The sequence below is a fragment of the Xenopus laevis genome, chromosome 2S (assembly GCF_017654675.1).
Source record: "Xenopus laevis strain J_2021 chromosome 2S, Xenopus_laevis_v10.1, whole genome shotgun sequence".
NCBI classification, from domain to species: Eukaryota; Metazoa; Chordata; class Amphibia; order Anura; family Pipidae; genus Xenopus; species Xenopus laevis.
Genome location: NC_054374.1, coordinates 51,316,953 through 51,336,860, shown reverse-complemented (window position 1 = coordinate 51,336,860; position 19,908 = coordinate 51,316,953). Strand labels below are relative to the sequence as shown.

Sequence of the window (19,908 nt, the reverse complement as noted above, 5' to 3'; positions counted from 1 at the left end):
TCCATTGAAACGCAAACATCTTATTGGCTCAACCCAAGGGTTAATGCAAACTTTAATGCCTTTTATTACATATGGGGGTAAATGTTAAATAATTTTCTTGAAATATGCTACAAGAGGCTAAACAAAATGTTGGATTATGCCATTTTAAACGGTTTATTGCCCTTTTTCAGGTGAATTTTGGCAAAATATACACCTCCAACACTGATCGTCTCTCATTAACGTTTAAAGTGCTAAAATACATCAAAACAAATGATATCTTTATTATAATAACTACAGTTTCTCATATATCAGGTATCACAAGTGTTTGTGTCTCTGCTTTGATCAACTTCTGTTGCACTTCTAATTAGAGAATGATTTGCTGCACAAGAAAAGCTACTTCAGAGACTAAGTGCTAAATGCTTTAATGTTGCCCTAATGCATGCATTATGTTTCTGTGATGATGTTTCAGAAAATTAAAAAACAAAATGTGTATAACTATGAAAAGTATCCAGTTGGAAGCGAAAGGCACAGTTTTATTTTTCATAACAAAAGAAAATGTAATTCTTTTTCATATACAAAATAAAATGGTTTTGTGGTTTTAGATTTCTTTATATATAATCACAATTGAAATGTGCTCATCCCTTTCTCACTCCTTGTACTGCAAAGAATAGAAAGAGATTGACAAATGCTACTCTTAAAGGTGTTGTTTGAGTTTAAATTATCTTTTAGAATGACATTGATATTCTGAAACCATTTGAAATAAGTTTTGTTTTATTGTTTTGTTGTTTTTCTGTTATTTAGTTTATTGTTCAGCAGCTCTCCAATTTTTAATTTCAGCAGCGATCTGGTTGCTAGGATACTGCTTACCTTTACCTTAGCAACCAGTCAGTGGTTTAATGAAAGATGAGAATATGAATAGAAGAGGGACTGAATAGAAAGATATGTAATAAAAAGTAACAATAATAATAAAACAGTAGCCTCTCAGAGCAATGATTTGTGGGTGCCATCATGTTAGTCTGTTACCATAGATAAGTAGATGGCTAACTTTCCCTACTATATTCCAAAGTCACACAGACATAGGGCAAATGTGATAAAAAGGATAAATCTGTATACAAATTGGCACAAGTTGAAAATCACTAACATTTCACCCAGCAGGCCTGACAATGAAGGATCAATGAGTCCAGACTAACAAAACAAGATCTGACATCCCAACAGATTCTCTTTTCAGTCACCTCAGGCCAGTTTTATGTCTGATGACTGCTGTTGAAAATACACTCTTTGAAATGTAATCCAATTCCCATTTGTACTCACCTCCACTTGCTGGCAAGTCTGAATAAGCTTAGACAACAGCATTTCCATTTCCGTGTTCCTTTTGATGAGGTTGCTTAGGTTGCTCTCCAGGCTTTGCTATACGAATGGAAAAGAAAACAGTTTGTTGGCACAACATAATTACTAATAATGTGTGGCTTTGTTCCAAAGAATAACTTTTGGCCTTTCAATTTATTCTACCTGACAAGAGCTATAATGTATTGCAGGATGCAAATATATATACATGATTACATTATGAAGAGAGATGATGTGTGTGACATCACACATTCACAAATTCAGGAGAACCCCACAGGATCTCACACTAACACCATGTTAAGCTGTCCTTTTAGCATCCCATTCTCAACTAAAAGATGGAACTAAATTGCCACTGTGAAATCACTGTTGAGCTCTAATGGTGTCTGACTGGTGTCTGAGGGTGGCTTGAAGAACAGATAGAGGGAAGAATTAAGAACAACAGCAGCTCTTGCTAATCGTTAGGAGGATAGGAGAGCATCACAGGAAACAAATGCCGTATCTAAAATATCTGTTTATAGCTTGTGTGGTGGCATTTAAAGAGCTGTTTCTCCGACCTAGTGCAGACTAAAGTTGTCATAACAAACAGTCAAATGGAGGAAAACCATAACCATATCCATGTCATCCTCCTCTCAGTTATCTTCCAATACAACAAATTCTGAAACAGAATTCTACAACTTAACCATTCTCAATGAAAAAATAAAAAAAAAATCTTTTCAAAACTGCCTGTAATTTTTTAAGATACACAACTGCCTTTCCCTCCCTTCAAAAAGTCAATAATCTTAATGGTTAAAAGGATAATTTACTTATACACATTGTTTCTACTTTTTTTTTTTTTTAATAACATTCATAGATATTTTATTCAAATGTTTAACCCTTTGCAGTGTTTGAAGGCAAAGTTGCCTGTTTATGAATTAACCATTTATTCTATCTTAAACAGACAGTACAGAATTTGGTTGTGGTTATTTGTCCACACAGGACATTTCCTCTCTGTATTCAGATTTGTTTTTGGATCGTTCATTCATACTTTTTTTATTCTTAACTTTTAATAAATTCAGTCGTGGTTTTAGAGTTTCCGAGTTTAGTAGTTGTTTTCAAAAATCTCTAAAACAACTTAATTCCGGTATTTAAAAAGTCTCCACATGTTAAAAGTCAAATTCTGAGAGCAAAAGTTTGTTGTCTTCAGCTCCTTATAACCTCTCACAGGGCTTTGGTGTTGATAATTCCATTATGAGAATCCAGAAGAAGGTTAATGCAGGCCAAGCACATACCAATAATGATTATCAGCACATATATGGAGGCCCAACAATTCTATACAATATCTATATACTATGCATATAGATGTAGATGTGCATGGTATGAAAATGTAATCTGATGAAGCACCCTATCTGGCAGTGTATGGCAGATAGGCAGATGAGGCAATGAAGAGGAGTGCCTCTTTAATTCCTGCTGTTGTGATAGGGGTATTAGCCCAAACTAATTTAACAACAGAGCACCCATACCCTTTTTTCATCCATTTAGTCTGTGCAGGTTCTTATGGAGATCTGTCCCAAAAACTTAAAGCAAAGCCATAGTACTTTTTGGGTTTAAATTTATAGCTATAAGTTTTTGGGAAAACAGAATATTTTCCTGCTGCAAACAACTCAGATATCGGTATGTTACTTAGCACAAGCTGTATGCAGCAGTAAAAAATTTTGTATTGTGGAACTCACAAATAAAACTGAGGAAGCATGAATATTTTTGCTTAAATACAAACCCATTATGTTCCTTTGGGGTTAATTTGAAATACATACTTAACCGCTGAAGCATCTGCCATAAATGAAAATCTGATATGCATTTTTAAGTCTGGCTTTATCAGTTAACATCAGTCATGTAAGTGGTAGCTATTCAATAACAGGAACATGTAAATCATTTATTATTTTATGGTATAAAAAAAACCTGAAGTTCAAAGCATGGTGATGTTTTTACAGTCTAGAGATCCCTGTTAAATCTTAATTTAGTAGTAGCCAAAGCTTCTGCAATATTTATGTAAATGTCAGATTATGCAACTGCTTAACGTGAAACTGGAAAGACTGGATTAGTCTCTGTAGGGAGCCTTTGTCCTGAAAACAAACACAGAGCTTTTGCCAGGTTTAGATGTGTATCTGTGCATAAAGGTACCTCAATGTTCTGCTAACAAAAATAACTTCCTAGAGAGCTCATGGATTTTCATGTTATCTACTTATATCCCATTAATGCAAAGCAAACATTGTGAACACAGTTGGGCTCTACAAAATGTAGCAGACATAACCACTCTGAAACCATAGGCTTTCAATTCATAGTAACAAAAAGAAGTTTACAGTTTCAAAGGTAGAGGAGATTGCTGGAAATGTAGCCATCCTTCGGAGAGAGAACTGAAAGGGGATAAAAGAAACAAAGGCTTTCCTTTGCTTTAGTTTCAAGCACACTAGATCCCTTGTTGAAACTCATGTGTGAAAATAATGATGTGCTAGTAGCTACCTGTGGAATAACTTGTTCTTCAAAAAGACTCCCCAAAAATAGTTCAGCCGCCTTGGCTTGATGCATCTGACTTTCAGTGACTGTCAATAAAGCAAGTTCAGGCACTTTGGTACAATTAATGCAAGTTTTTATGCTGAAATCATTAAACGTTTTCTTATTATATTGGAGATTTTCATTTTCTTTTAAATGCTTTTATATACTATTCATACAATCAAACAAGTCCAGAGTTGTACAAACCCCATGGGCTCCTTTCCAGTTTTTTAATATTTTATAAACATTCACATTGTACAAGATGAGCTCAATCACTGCAGGCGCTCAGCCGGACAAAATTGGGAACGTGTGCTCTTCATCAAACATGGCTTTATTCATGCAAACAATGTGACAAACAGTGGCAATCAAAGTGCAGTTAAGCCTACGCATTTCGTGCCCAGAACAAATGGCACTTCTTCAGAGCTAAATTCGTAGTAGGTGAACTCCCCTTTAAATACTGTGATGAATCCACCCCCTACACATATGGATGCAATTAATGATATATTTGCATAAAATGAGTAAAATACACCTTTAAAAAGTTGTGCGAGTCTAACACTATAAAAGCTAAGTCCCAATCATTAAAAAACATTTCAATCGTGCATATATGGAATACACGCTAAGAATAAATATAAATGATTAAATAATACCAATTGTGCAAGTTATCTCATATATAAATATTAATATTAGTATTATACGTTTATAAAATACCATAAATTACTATTAATAGTGTGTTTCAGCAATTTGATGTGATGACACGTTTTTACTCTCTGAATGCTAGAGGATTGAATTCCCCCCACAAAAGGAATCAAGCCCTCAGAGATGCTTTTCAAGCCAAGGCTGATATACTTTTCTACCAGGAAACACATTTCTGTGTAAAAAACCCGCCACGGTTTTCAGACAGGCATTACCCTCATAGCTACCACTCATACTCACAAAACAAATCTAAGGGAGTGTCCATCTTGATATCCTCCCGCGTGTCATGGCAACTATTGAAGTCAGTTGTAGATCCCGCAGGCAGGTATATTCTTCTCATATGTATGATTGACAATGTCAAATATACCCTGATAAATATGTATGTCCCAAATGATAATCAAAGTAGATTCCTGACACAAACTTTTACCAGACTGCTTAATTATAGACAGGGGAAATGCATAATAGCTGGGGATTTTAATTTCACCCTAAATACGCATATTGATGTTCATAGAGCAGATGGTAGGGGGGTTATGAACAAAACTCGGCTAGCCCAGGCCTCCAAATTTAGAGCACTTTTACACAACTTCGCCTTAATTGACGTATGGAGAGCTAAATACCCCTCAGCGAAAGACTTCACATACTATTCCCCTGGATTCAAAACACACACTAGAATCGATATGTTCCTCACCGACTTGCAATCCACCACACGGGTCACCAATCCTTGGATTGGTCTGCGAACGTGGTCAGACCACACCCCAATCGGTATGGAGCTCCCCCTAGATAAACTAGCTGACAAACTTCCCTGGAAATTGAACAATACACTGCTACAGAACGAGGAAACCAGGAGATATATTGAACAGAGGATAATACAATTTTTCAGGGAAAACAACCCTAGAGATACCAATTGGCAAAACAATTGGTTAACGCACAAAGCAGTTTTACGAGATGAATTAATAGCCAAGGCAAAACAACTTAGAAGGCAAAAGGGAAACTGAACAGAAGATGTTAGAATCTAAGTTAGCAGACCTAGAAAGGAACCTGATACAACACTTTAACGCAAATACAGTCAAACAAATAGAGGCAACACGTACTAAATTAAACACGATCTTGGCTGCTAAAACGGCGTACAGAATACAATGTGAAGGGTTAACATGCCTACGTGCCGACCCTTGTAGGCCTCTGTACTTGTTTTTCTGTACGACCCTGTACTGTCTCTTCTTAGACAACCTTGCATAAGTATCAGCATGTACTAAAAACAATATTATCAGCTTGCCTCAGACAAAATATCTTAGCTAACGCACATGCACATATTTGTCTCTTTTCTATCTTCTCCATCCTGAATGCTATACCTATTACAGACATATACTATGCTAATAACTATGCTGATACGTCACTATATTGGGACGTCTTTACTTATAACCTATATAAGCCTATGTTTGACCTTCAATAAACGGAACTTGTTATTCTGATCCACTCGTTGGTGTTTCTTTGTGCAAGTTCCCCGGATCCGGAATACTAGGCATTGTTGGTCAGACGAAATCCAAAGCTTCCAGTAGCAGTCGGTTCGTTGTCCCCTTCAGTCTGGTGTCAGAAGCTGGAAATAGCAAGCGGCACGGACAGGTAAGAAAACATCTGTCTTATAGACGATATTTTTCTTGCCATCCGTATATGCTTAATGCTATATTCTTAAGCTTAAAGGGGAGACAAAAGAAATCCCTGACGAGGGATTCAAGAAAAAAAACAAGGAAATCCCTGACGGGGGATTCCAAAGGAGTTTTAGGTAAACTCCCGGTTTCTGGAGTTTTAGGTAAACTCCCGGTTTCACAAGTTTTAGGATCCCGGTTCATATATTGTTACTCCTGGAACGGATTTCTGCTGTAACGTCACTGCCTTGTATTCAACTGCATGTTGTCTGTGTCTGTGTTTTACTGTTTGTGTGTTATGACAATGTTTAAAGGTTAAGGCAAATTTTTTGTTGTGTATAATTACATGTAAAACGATCGCTTTATTAAGGAATACCTCTGTGAGTTGACAAGGTTTTGTTGGGACCCTCGATCCCAAGACAGCCCGTAAATTGTCTTGATTTATTGCGATCGCTTTACTCTATTACTTTTTGACGTCTTGCTTGTGCTCAGTAGTAGTATTTGAGTTTAGAAACCACACGTTCCCTATAAATCACTATTAGTGTACATGAGCTCTGCCATCCAGAGACAGGCTGTATTTTTTTATTATTTCTGAAATCTAGGATATAAGTTGTAATAACCACTTATATAGTATTTTTTCAAATAAGTAGTCTTCCTTAGGAACTCTGCGAGTTGCATGTAACACTACATACATTTAATTTTAGTATTTCTATCCGCCCTCTCTTCTTTTCTCACTAAGAAACTCACTACTTATTTGGTGCAAGCAAACATCGTATTTTATTTCAATATGGGTGCGAAAAATTCAAATAAATTGCCACCACCCATTAATGGTGAAACTTGTAAAGAATATGTGTATAGATGCAGTCCCACAGTAGGGTTTTATGTTGATCCCTGGGTTGATAAAATAGCAGGATGGGGAGAAGCTTTTTCTATACTGAACATCTTGTGTCAGTGTGGTTCTTCTGGTGTAAACCCATAATCTAATTAAGACGGGAATAGATATCCTCAGGACTGTTTGTGTCCTTATCAATTTTTATGCCCATAGTGAGGCTGAAGGTTCTGACTGCTCATCAGCCGATACAAAGGACACAGGTTGACCAATAGAGGACGGGACGGAGACTGATCACCTCCGGGACACAGGAAGACCTATTTTTATAGTTTCTTACTCGTGTCAAACCTGCTATTATTGTTCATACCTGTTGTCTAAATCGACTCCTGGCAGCCAGCAACAACAGGTATTTTCTTGCCTGCAGCTCTTTATTTGAACCTGTATAGAGCTATCTATTACCCGGTTTGTGTTTTATGTTTTGTGATATTCTCTTTCTGAGAGAGTAGAATTAGATGATTAATGCATGTGGTATCCAGACGTCAATAGGACGCTGATACAACTCTATCTATCTTAATGATAATGGTCATTGTAGAGACCGCTGAAGCGTGGTTCAAAGTTGCTAAATGCTTACACAAAGAATTTTGGTCCGAACAAAGAGGGAATGTTAAAGTGATGTATTAGAAGCTCTAGCCCCACAAGAGTTGAGTGGTTGTAACTCATATGGCATACATAGAGCCATCAACTCCCTATGCTAGGAATGTTTCCCATAATCAGAGCAGGGGAGAGCAAGAATCAGAAAGTGACATAGAAGAAGGTTAGGTAAGTGACATAGAAGGAGGTCAGGAAAGTGCCGTAGAATCAGAGGAAGCAAAGAGAGGAACAAGAAAAGCTGCAAGTAGAAGGGTTAAGTTAGAAAATAGAGAATAGTGAGAAGAGACAATTCATCTTTCAGTGCTGAAAACAGCAGCGCTGATACAGGCAGTTCTCAGCCCCGCAGCCAAGCTCTACCCCGCCCGTACAGTACAAACTAGAGAAAAAGGGGGGGTGGCGGGCGTCCCTGCAGCACGTCTCATTAACACAGATAGAAAGCTCATTCCATGGACAGCACCAAATCTTATAAGGATTTTTCAAGACGTACTAATCCACACAAATTTGGACAGGAACTCTTGTTTATCCATAGTGCCCATAACCCTAATTGGACTGATATGTTAGTTGTAATCATACATGTGTCTGGTCCATTGGATTACCAACATCTGCTCGCTAAAATGAATTGGGACACTAACCCTGCTAACCCAGCCCAAGTAGGGGTCACGTATCTACACAAGCTGCCTTTCTTATCAGTGCCCCCATCCCTGACAGTTTCATAGGTAGGGACATCCTTTGTAAACTAGGGTGCACCATATACTGCATTCCGGATTGAGTGTTTGTGTCTGTCCAACCCCAGTAAGTGTCTGAGATGACTAATGCCCAAGATACAGTAAATCTTTTGTCACTAAAAGAAATGTCTAAGGAGGAACCTTCCGTACCTCCTGAATTATAATGTGTCCTTATTGATGTATGGGCTTTATCATTGACGGATATCTAGTTGATGTCATCCATCCCACCTGTGTCCAAACAAGTAGACCCACGGCCCTCCAATGTACCCATTTCAGATATGGCAGATAGATTCAACAAATCTGTAAAGACATTGGGATACATCAAATGCTTCACACACCCTGACAAAGTGAGGTACATGGGTTTGATAATGTAAAAGATGAACTTTTGTTAAATCCTTATTGTGAATTGTTTTTTGATGGTTCTCGCTACTGTACTGAGGATGCTAAATATCATATGCTGTTGTAACATTTGTCTGATGTTTTAGTTCTGCAGAATCTACCTCCACACATGTCAGCTCAAGAAGATGAGCTACAAGCACTCATCCCAGCATGCACACTAGTGGAAGGTTAAAGGGCAAACATCTTTTCTGATAGCAGGTACTGTATTGGTATTTGTCTTGACTATCTTCTGATTTGGAGGGCCAGAAATTTTATGACATCATCAGGTAAACCAAATAAGAATACAAATACAAATTTAGTAAAACAGCTATTGTTAGCATTACAGCTTCCAACTGAGGTAGCCATTCTTAAAGTACAAGCGCACACAAAGCTTCAAACTCCAGAAGCTACAATGAAATGCAAAAGCTGACAAGAGAGCCAAGTCAGCTGCACTCTTGCCTATCATGACAGTAAGTTGCACCCAGAAAGACCACAAAGGGCCGTTGCACATGGATATCCTGGCTACAATACAGGACTAGGCCCCTGAGATGGAAAAAGGAAAGTGGTCGAAGCTGGGAGCATCCAAGGATGACATGGGTCTATGGAGAAATGGCCTATTATACTGTCTATCAAAAACAGTGTATGTCACACCTAACTCGTGGACTTCGCACTCAGGTAAGAATGCAATGGCTGCTTCAGTTTAGAAAAGTTGAATAGCACCTGGGTTTCCAGCATTTGTTGCAAAATGTGTATTTTCTTGTGTTACCTGTTTACGTCATAATCCTGGTCAGATAGTCAAATCTCCGAGACCGCACTTTGCTAAACCAGAATAACCCTTCCAGCGATTACAAATAGACTACAGCCAACTGCCTAAAGTAGGTCCATATGGATATGTACCAGTATGTATTGACATGTTCTCAGGATGGCCTGAGGCATGGCCAAGTTGCTAAGGCTACAACAAAAGCAACTGCTAAGAAACTTTAAATAGGTAATGTGTAGGTATTCATTACCAACCTACATTGAAAGTAACAGGGGTACACATTTTACAGGGCAGATAATGTCTTAAATAAAAATAACCCTCCTTTGGGAAGGTTGAAAGCCTAAATGGTGTTATATAGAATAAAAAATAGATGCTGAAAGAAACATTAAAATCTTGGGTTAACTTCCTTCCATTGATTTGTTCTCAATATGCGCCAATCCAAAAGGCCCTTACAAACTGTCACCCTATGACATTCTGTCTGGGTCAGCCCTAAGAATGGGATTGTATATGTAGCTATTGTACAGAAATGTCTAAATGAAATACACAAATATGTTTTTGATTCTATTCCAGATCCAAATGTCAATACTGGTTCACACTATCTTAAACCGGGTGACTGGGTAGTGATTAGAAATTACGTGAGGAACAGCTTGGACCCAAGGTTTGAAGGTCCTTTCTAAGTGCAATCAGTAATACCTACTTCAGTAAAATTACATAACAAAGATATATAGATACATGTTTCAAATTGTAGTAGAGCAAGTGTACCCGACAAGCATGTATTTGTATTTTAAGTACTACTGATTTTTGGTTTCGTTCATATGTCCTCTAGCAAAAGTAATTTTTATGAACAATCAAATCATTACATAACTTTACAAAAAAAAAAAGAATAACTAAGGAAGCAAATAGAACTAATTGTTGGGTGTTTGGCATTAGGCCAGCTGATTCAATGGGACTACCCATGGTAGTTTTCCCAATTTCTGCTCATAAACTAGTTTAACAATAACAATTATTATTTATATACGGCTTGGAAAATAGCACTATTAAAGCATTAAACATGTTTAAATGACACATGGAAAATAATGATTGGTCTAAGTGTGTTTTTACAGGCAACCAAAGATGAAGCTAATGAATTTAGCATCGAGCAGAAGATGGTATTTATAAAACAACTCTTAATTTGACAGATACTAACTTTAAGAAAAGTATAGAGTTTTGGAACCTATTCTATTCTAAAATAAAATTAACTATTTATGGATTAATAACATAGAAATCTACCTACTACTTTATATGTGGTACATGGGCTTATGTTTAGTTACCAGAGAATAGCTATGGTACCTGTATTATTGCTTCTTCAGCTCCTGCCATAGCAATTGTAGATTAGGATAATGTAACAGCAAATTTTTTAATATCACGCCACAATCTTTTTAAGAGAATTGTTTACCATAGTAAAGTTTAAGATTTTTTGGAGAATTGTAAATAAGATTAAAGAGTTACAATATGAAGCAAGGGCAATTAGGCATAAGGCGTGGAACCCTTTTAAAGGTTTCCAATTTAGTGATATATTTAGTTTAAGCAAGATAGTGTTTTCTTGTTCATGGTTTTCATTATATTGCTATAATTTTATGCCCTTTATAAACTTACTGTGTTTATAATTTCTCAAAGTACAAAACCTAAGGCTAAACAAATCTACCGTATCAGGATTCAAGATCCTGACTCTGAAATTCTTTATAAAAGTAGTTTCTAACATTATAATTTGTTTACTTCTATAGAACAACTGAGCATGTGGAAGATTTTGGCAATCGTTTTTCTTGCTACATGTTTATGATGATTTCAAATGAACACTCTTTATTGATAATTCAAAATCGGTGATAGATGGGAACCATTCTTATTTCACAGTTCCCTTTAATTACGGACATCTTTTCCATGTCTCTTTCCAAAGCACTATATAGAAAAAGTTTGATGACACCTGTCTCTACAAGAACACGACTATATCATGGAGATGCAAGTATACTAAGTTCATCACTTCTAAGAACTATACTGTACTTGGGACAATATCTTTGCAGATGCCTTTTTTCAAACTATCTTTTCTAAATGGCACTGGAACATGGATAAAGAGACTTATGTTTACTAAACGCAATATTTCGAAATACATGGCATGGAATCTTTTGGGTGTTGGTTGAATTATATATGTACTACTTCATGATAATTCTTTTTAAATGAAGAAGTTTGTATAGTTAGGCAAATAACAAGATTGAGATGGATTAGGAATTCTCCAGCATGTAGTTGTGTTAATTCTGCTGGTCAAGAATGAGTTCTTGGTTTTGAAGACAGGCCTAGCCCCTCTTCAGAGCATAGGAGTCTCAATACGGTTATTTGCATTTAGGTGAGTTTATAGTTTAGGTTAATTTTACCTATTGCCAATGATCAACTCCCTGTTTCTCTGTGTCATTCACTTATTCATCATCATACTAACACTGTTGCTGCATATCACAAACACACTGATAAATTCTATGATACTGTTGTTAAAACTGTTGCTACCAAACACAGATTAATTTCTTTAGGTTCTCAGTTACAAGATGATTTACAACACCATTGGTATGATGTGTTTACTGGTTGGTCACCTACTGGTTCTGCTATCATGCATTCTATTTTTTATCCCCTTGTTATTGTTACAGTCATTCTTGTTCTTCTTGTTATTTTCAATTTATATCTTTCCTGCTCTTTTAGGAAGCGTATCCGCTCTATGATACGTACTTCCGAAAATTCTCAGTTGAAGAAAATACATTCTCATATGTCTTTTTCACATTAGATGATCATGTTATGATCAAAGAGGGGGTTGAAGGGTTAACATGCCTACGTGCCGACCCTTGTAGGCCTCTGTACTTGTTTTTCTGTACGACCCTGTACTGTCTCTTCTTAGACAACCTTGCATAAGTATCATCATGTACTAAAAACAATATTATCAGCTTGCCTCAGACAAAATATTAGCTAACGCACATGCACATATTTGTCTCTTTTCTATCTTCTCCATCCTGAATGCTATACCTATTACAGACATATACTATGCTAATAACTATGCTGATACGTCACTATATTGGGACGTCTTTACTTATAACCTATATAAGCCTATGTTTGACCTTCAATAAACGGAACTTGATATTCTGATCCACTCGTTGGTGTTTCTTTGTGCAAGTTCCCGGAATACTAGGCATTGTTGGTCAGAAGAAATCCAAAGGTTCCAGTAGCAGTCGGTTCGTTGTCCCCTTCACAATGTATGAAACAAATTTTTTACACTAAGGGAAACAAAGCTGATCGATTATTGGCAAACTTACTATGACAAAAACAAGCTCAAACTCGTATACAATACTTAAAGGACGCTCAAACAAAAATAACTGACCCTAAACAAATAGCAAACAAATTTGCGTTTTATTATAAGAATTTATACAATTTAGGCTCTGACCCGACGAATTCTAGACCACTTCCAGAACAAATTGAAACATATCTGAACAATTTGGACCTCCCTTCACCAACCCCGCAACAATTGGAATCCCTTAGCAAACCCATCCAGCTTGAAGAAATTCAAAATGTCATTAAACAACTGAAACTTGGTAAATCTCCTGGCCCTGACGGCTTCACAAATCAATACTACAAACTATACCTCGACATATTATCCCCGCATTTACTTAAATTATTCCAGGACATCATGGATACAGGCCTGATTAATCCTGAGTTCTTACATGCCCATGTAGTTACCATCCCTAAACCGGGCAAACCCCAAGACCAGTGTCAAAACTACAGACCGATCACTTTGCTTAATACTGACCTCAAAATATACACTAAGTTGCTAGCTCAAAGGCTTAATTTGATACTGTCCTCTCAAGTGGGATTCATACTAACCAGACAGGGGGCTGATAGCTCAAGAAGATTTCAAAATATTTTACACTTACTCAAAAGCACTAGAACACCAGCCCTATTGCTTTCCCTGGACGCAGAGAAGGCGTTTGACAGGGTAAATTGGGAATATATGAAAGCTACATTGGCCAAATTCCAGCTTGGACCAACTTTCTTAAAAGCTGTCTCTCCACTATACTCGTATCCAACAGCTAAAGTTTGTACCAAGGGAGCCCTGTCAGACGCCTTCGAGCTTACAAATGGGACAAGGCAAGGGTGCCCTTTGTTGCCTTTGATCTTTGCCTTAATGGTCGAACCTTTAGCATAAAGTATTAGGGACAATCAGGATATAAAGGGCATCCCCACACCTGCAGGGCAACAGAAAATTGGTTTGTTCGCAGACGATATTCTCCTGGCTATTACAAATCCCTTAACCTCTCTACCTAATATTCTCAGGGAACTTGACAGGTTTCAAGTAGTATCGTGGTATAAAATCAACACCACAAAAACGCAGGCTTTACCCATTAACATACCTAGGCGGGTTCTGGAAGGAATTACACACTACCACGCCTTTAAATGGCGTGATTCCTACAGTATATCACCTATTTGGGAATCAAGCTACCCAGGGACCCGGACATGATATTTAAATTGAACCATTCCCCATTGGTAAAACTCGTTGAATTAGAATGTAACAGATGGCGAAAAGAAACAATTTCTTGGTATGAGCGCATAATGGCTATAAAAATGAATCTTTTGCCACGAATTTTATATGTATTTAGAATGTTGCAGATTCCGCTCCCTACTAAATATTTGGCGACTATACAGAAAACTATGAATAAATTCATATGGCAGCAAAAACCCCCGAGAATGGCCTTCTCGACTACCCAATATTCTAGATCTTCGGGAGGATTGGGAATACCCAATGTCAAAGCCTATTATATTGCCACTATATTGGAATTAGTTGTCCATTTGCATGCGGAAAGGGGCTGCAGAGCATGGGTGGATATGGAAGCTCAAATGACGGGGGATAATTCTGGATGCCCAAACATACCAGACCATCATTGGACAGTCTTTTACCCACCACTAAACTGTCCATAAAAATCTGGGATACTATGCAAGCAAAGCTTAAGTTAAGTTTGGTACCTTTCCCTCCCCTTTATTGCCTCTGAAAGCGCTGAAATATTTCATCCCTTAACAGCTGGGCTCCTGCTGGGATTTCCCAACTAGGAAACCTTTACCAGATATCAAAATTACGTCGGTTTGAGGACCTGATGCAGACCTATGGTTTACAACCACATCAAATATATACTTATGGGCAAATCACGCATTTTCTGCGCGCCGCTGCTGTGGATTACAAAACTTTACGCACTAAGACATTGATGGAGTGCCTCTGTAGTAAATTCTGGAACGGTAAATCGATATTGTCGGATTGCTATAAAATGCAACTATTACGTGAGGAATCTCAAAAACTTCCTTACATGGATAAATGGGAACAAGAGCTTCAACTGCAGTTCTCCCCAGCTCAGTGGTCCGCATGCATCAATAGTCCTAAAGGCGCTACCCACTGCACCAACCACCTGGAATCTCACATTAAAGTGGTTGGTAGATAGTACCTGACACCCTCCAGGATTGCAAAGATTTCTCTAAATTACCCAAACATGTGTTGGAGACAATGTGGACAGCCAGGTACAATGCTTCACATGTGGTGGCAGTGTGTAAAAGTCACAGTTTTCTGGACAGAGCTTTTCGATTTAATAAAGGAGATATTCCACAGGGAAATACCCCAACTGCCCCAGATAGCACTACTCCAAATTTACCGAGTACAAATTTCAAAAGCTGAGAGACGCCTTCTGTTTCAGATACTCAATGCAGCACTAACTCTTATAGCGAGTACATGGAAGACACCAACTACTCCTTCGATACCGCAGTTAACCAAACGGATAGAATCAAGGAAATGTATGGAATTTTTGTCGGAAACCGACCCAAAAAAGAATCTTCAAATCATACAGACATGGGAACCATGGACTTCCTACGAGCTTTCCATATCCACCTAGTCTGTTCAGCCCATTCCTATAGTCGAGAAGGCCAACTCGCAGCCTCTGAGGGCCACGCATAAGTGTTACGCTAGCCTTTTCTAACTGCATGATCAATGTGTTCCTTAGGTGTAAGGTGAGCGAGGGTGGTGTTATCACTGTATATTGCTGCATAAAAACCAATATTATGTACTTGCTCATTGTACCTTGCAAATGTCACTGTATGCCACTACTTTCTCTTTCTGCTTGTCTTTATGCCAATAAAAGCAGTATTGAATTTCAAAAAATAAATAAATAGTGTGTTTCAGTGGTGTGTATTTAATGTGCAAAACCGTGTATCATATAGCTATACTATCTCCAGTATATTAATAAATAGTATCTTCTCTTCACAACTGTTAATATACAAAACAACATCCCACATTTTTCGTTCACTTTGTGGTCCCGTAAAAGAAATGTCATCATCCATATATATTTCCTTTTGTAACAAAATCACGAAACAGTGTTAGTGGAAACAGTATGCTAAAAGAGTTACATATGTAGTAATAAACTAAAATAACAAATTGTATCACTAAATCTGGGACTACCAGCGTATAGAACTTAATAGTACAGTATGTATTCATTAATATATATAAATAGTGAATATCAAAGTATGGATCACCATCTCTAAACAACCCCGTATCGGTTACGGTTTTCATTTATCTGAACATTTACTGTATTGTTAGCTAGTCTATATAAGTTTTGACATCACAATCTTTGTTCAAACCCAACGGCTTTACTGTGTCAAGAGTGAACATCCATTTGATTTCTTTCTAGATATTTGTTTTTCAACATCTCCTTTTCTTCTCCCTAGTCTTATAGTTTATATTCCCTGAAATGTGACAAAGTTATCATTCGATCTATGTTTCTGTATTACGTGTTCCGCAATATCTGAGGACATATCAGATCTACCAATGCATGCTAAATGTTCGAGTACCCTGTCTTTAAATCTTCTCGTGGTTTTCCCCACATATTGGATTCCACACCTGCATGTTGCTAGATATACTACATTGCTGGTGCGACAGTTTATATATGTGTTGCATTTGTATTCTCTGCCGGTCACTGTACTCACAATTGTTTTAGATACATTTATGTAACGGCAGCATTTGCACACATTTGCTCCACATTTATAGGTACCTGTGTATCTAAGCCAATCACTCCGATCACTCCCTCTTCTATCCTTCAACATACTGCGGGATATTTGGTCTCTAATATTGTGGCATCGTTATATTTAAATCTGACAGTATAGGATCTAATTGTAATATTCCCCAATGCTTACGTATGATGGATTCTATTCTCTTAGCTTCCATACTATATTTAGTCACAAACCTCAATCTATCTATTTGTTGAGAATAGTCACACTTCCTAACATTCTTTCTGTCCTTTCGAACACTTCTATGGTTCATCCTGTTTTCATTACATTTCAATAGAGTATCTCTATCACTCAATACAGCTCTCTCATATGCTTTTTTGATGTTAATCGTATGATATCCTCTAGATATGAGTCGATCCCATAATTCCATAGCTCTGTCCTGGAAAGTATCCCAAGTGGAACAGTTCCGCTGTATGCATTCACATTCCCTCTAAAATTGTGGGGCAAATGTATCAAAGTGTGAGAATAGAGCTCACCACAGAAACACGTATCGCTTTCTATTCATTCCTATTAATTTTTAGGGCATGGGCACACATGCAGTTTTATGCAACGTTAACGGTGTGGTTTTTAAAAAAGCCGACCACAGCATAAATACGCTAGTCTAGTGTGCCATTGCCTAAGATTGAAACTGCTTAGCATATTTATGCGGCGGTCTGCTTTTTTTTAAAAAAACACGCCGTAAAACCACGTGTGTCCATGCCCTTAGAAGCATACTTATCAATAGATGAGTTCACCATCTGAACACCATTACCGAACACCATTACTGAAAAAGTAAATTACATTTAGATTAAATTACCAAACTTGTGTTGCCACTGCTTTTCAGAAGTGTAACATTCCCTAAGACTGGCATGCTCGCTTCCCTCCTTGAGGTCTGGTCTACAAGTGCATGCCTGGTCTCTGTGGCATAGGTGTAGATCCACCCACGTCATAACGGCGCTTGCTTCTTCTTCTGTTTCGTGCACGAATGCTTTGATACATTTGAGTGTGCTAAATTGCACTAGATTATGAACCCTATTTTAGGCATCTTTCCACAAGGAGAGTTGTCTGTGTAGCATTACTCACAAATAAGTCAGGTCCATTCTATTGCGGCCAACACTTAGGGGCTTATCTACTAATATTCAAATTTCTTTTTCCCCCCCAAATCTCTAATAATTATTAAAACTCAATTATTTTTTTTAGATTTATTAAGTGTAAAAACCACTAAAGAACAAATACAAAAATTCACCAGGTGTTGAGGTACTACTGAAGTAAATGTGAGTTGAGCTGATCAGATTGGACCTTAAACCAATAAGGGCTTTTAGGGGTTTTGTCTGAAACATTTGAATGTTTAGAGGTTTTTATTTGTGCTTTTTGAATTTGGATGTTTTAATAAATTAAATGGTATTTGTGGTTTTAGAGAAAGTAAATTTATTTATTGTGTCAAAAACCTAAAAATGACACTGTTGGTAAATAGGCCTACCCAAATAGAAAATTAATATAAACTGCAAAAGTGCTCAGAGAAGCACTAATTGCATGCCCTTTAAAGTAAAAATAAAGCTGAGTATATACCAAAAGATCCACTCATTTGACCAGGTCAGCTAACAAGCAGATCTTTGGCCAGGTTCATATGCATGACTATGCACATCCATAAGCAAAAGACTGCATTAAAGTGCCAATCCTGCCCTCAGTCACTGCAAATTTCTAACCTGCCTGGTAAATATTTCAAGCAGGCCCCATGCACATCCACATTTATGCCCACTTGTATAGTAAAATCATAAATAACCCAAAAACATTCCTGAAGGAATGGGACTCTTCAGTCTGAAATGGCAATCCCACAAAGCAGTTGTGGGATGGCCATTTCAGACTGAAATGGCAATCCAACAAAGCAGTTGTTGGTAGTATAAAAATGGAGGTTTTGCAAATCTAATTTATTTACTGTATTTGATTAAGCAGACTTTCTTTCTTCCTCAGTAGGAAATAAATCACCTCCATATTGGCAACGAAATCGGCCTTGAAGCCAAAAAAACCTATTGTGCATTTAGCAATTTTTATTTGGAAATAGCAAAACCGCATCCTTTAAAATGGATCTGCAGGAAGCTGTTAGTTTACTGGTGACGTGGCCTATATGAATGCCTATACCCAATGTAAGCTGTTTTTGTAAATACATTTAAAAAATCAGCTTCTGAAGCCAGGGCTTCAGCAGAAGAAGAATGAAATGTGTTAGGGGCAAGAACACAGACTTTGTGCTTTTTCCCCCACTATCCTTGGCACTTAAGCACTGTGTACAGAATGTCTATCTCCTGTAGTTTACTTAATGTCATTGCATTCTTTTTGTACAGTTACTGGCCTGCCCGCTCCAGAACTCTTACTTGTACCTGTCCAAATAAAATTTACTTAAAATTATGATCTCAAAGTATATTCCAATAGATTCCAATAGATTTGCCTTTGCTATTAAAATAAAATGGAAATCAACCGTCATTATAGTCTTACATTAAAAAAAAAAAAAAAATTATATATAATATATATATATATATATATTCATTACTTTTGTTTATTAGACTTTCCACTACTGCAATACAGTTTAAATGATGCATTTCTCAGAAATTGCAAACACCTTATTCCACTTGGCTGTAGAGCTGCATCTTATACATGTGTTCAGGTCGAAACATTACACTAAATCCTAGGCAAGCAGGACAGCAAGTACAGAAGATTACAGTCATCTGTTATCATTCATCTATTGTCTCTGGAGAACATTTCTTCTACTCATAAACCTTGTTATTTCATATAGTGGGGATGGCTTATTTAAGACTAATTAAATTAATATGAATAACCCAACTCCATAGGGTATTCAGCTAAATATAGTTCATTACTATTACTATACTATAATCAAGTTGACAGTTTCAGTATAGAAAGAGAACAGATGTGTTTGATTTCTAGAAAAACACATATTTTAAAAAGCTTTAAGTTTGCTTATTTTAATATTTTATGCAAAAAAAATGATATAATAAAAAGAGCAAAGTTTGCACCAGGTCTGTCAGGATCGCCGCCAAAATGGCGGCGCCCATAGCCACCACGCGGGTAGCGGCGGCGCAATGACGTCAGCGCGACGACGTTGGCATTGACGCTGACACAGTGACGTCACCAATGACGCCAAATTTGTAATAAAAGGGCGCCCTGGCCATCTAGACGCTGCCCAAGTATAGGATTTGTTTATTGGCATTCCTGGGTGCTTTATTATTGTTATTCTGGACTTTTGAACCCTTGCCTGGACTTTGATTCTGTTCCATTCTGCCT

At 37.4% G+C, this 19,908-nt stretch overlaps 1 protein-coding gene across 3 annotated transcripts in view; it reads right to left on the bottom strand.

The window, feature by feature from the left end:
* Positions 1–19,908, bottom strand: part of mid1.S (midline 1 S homeolog) — a 161,395-nt gene that overhangs the window by 73,582 nt on the left and 67,905 nt on the right. For 2 of the 3 annotated variants that reach the window (XM_018249234.2, XM_018249233.2), the window contains one exon: positions 1,291–1,386. The exons of the other annotated variant lie outside the window; for it this stretch is intronic. In XM_018249234.2, the coding sequence (XP_018104723.1) occupies positions 1,291–1,386 (96 nt within the window). The remainder of the gene's footprint in view (positions 1–1,290; positions 1,387–19,908) is intronic. 3 annotated transcript variants of the gene reach the window in all.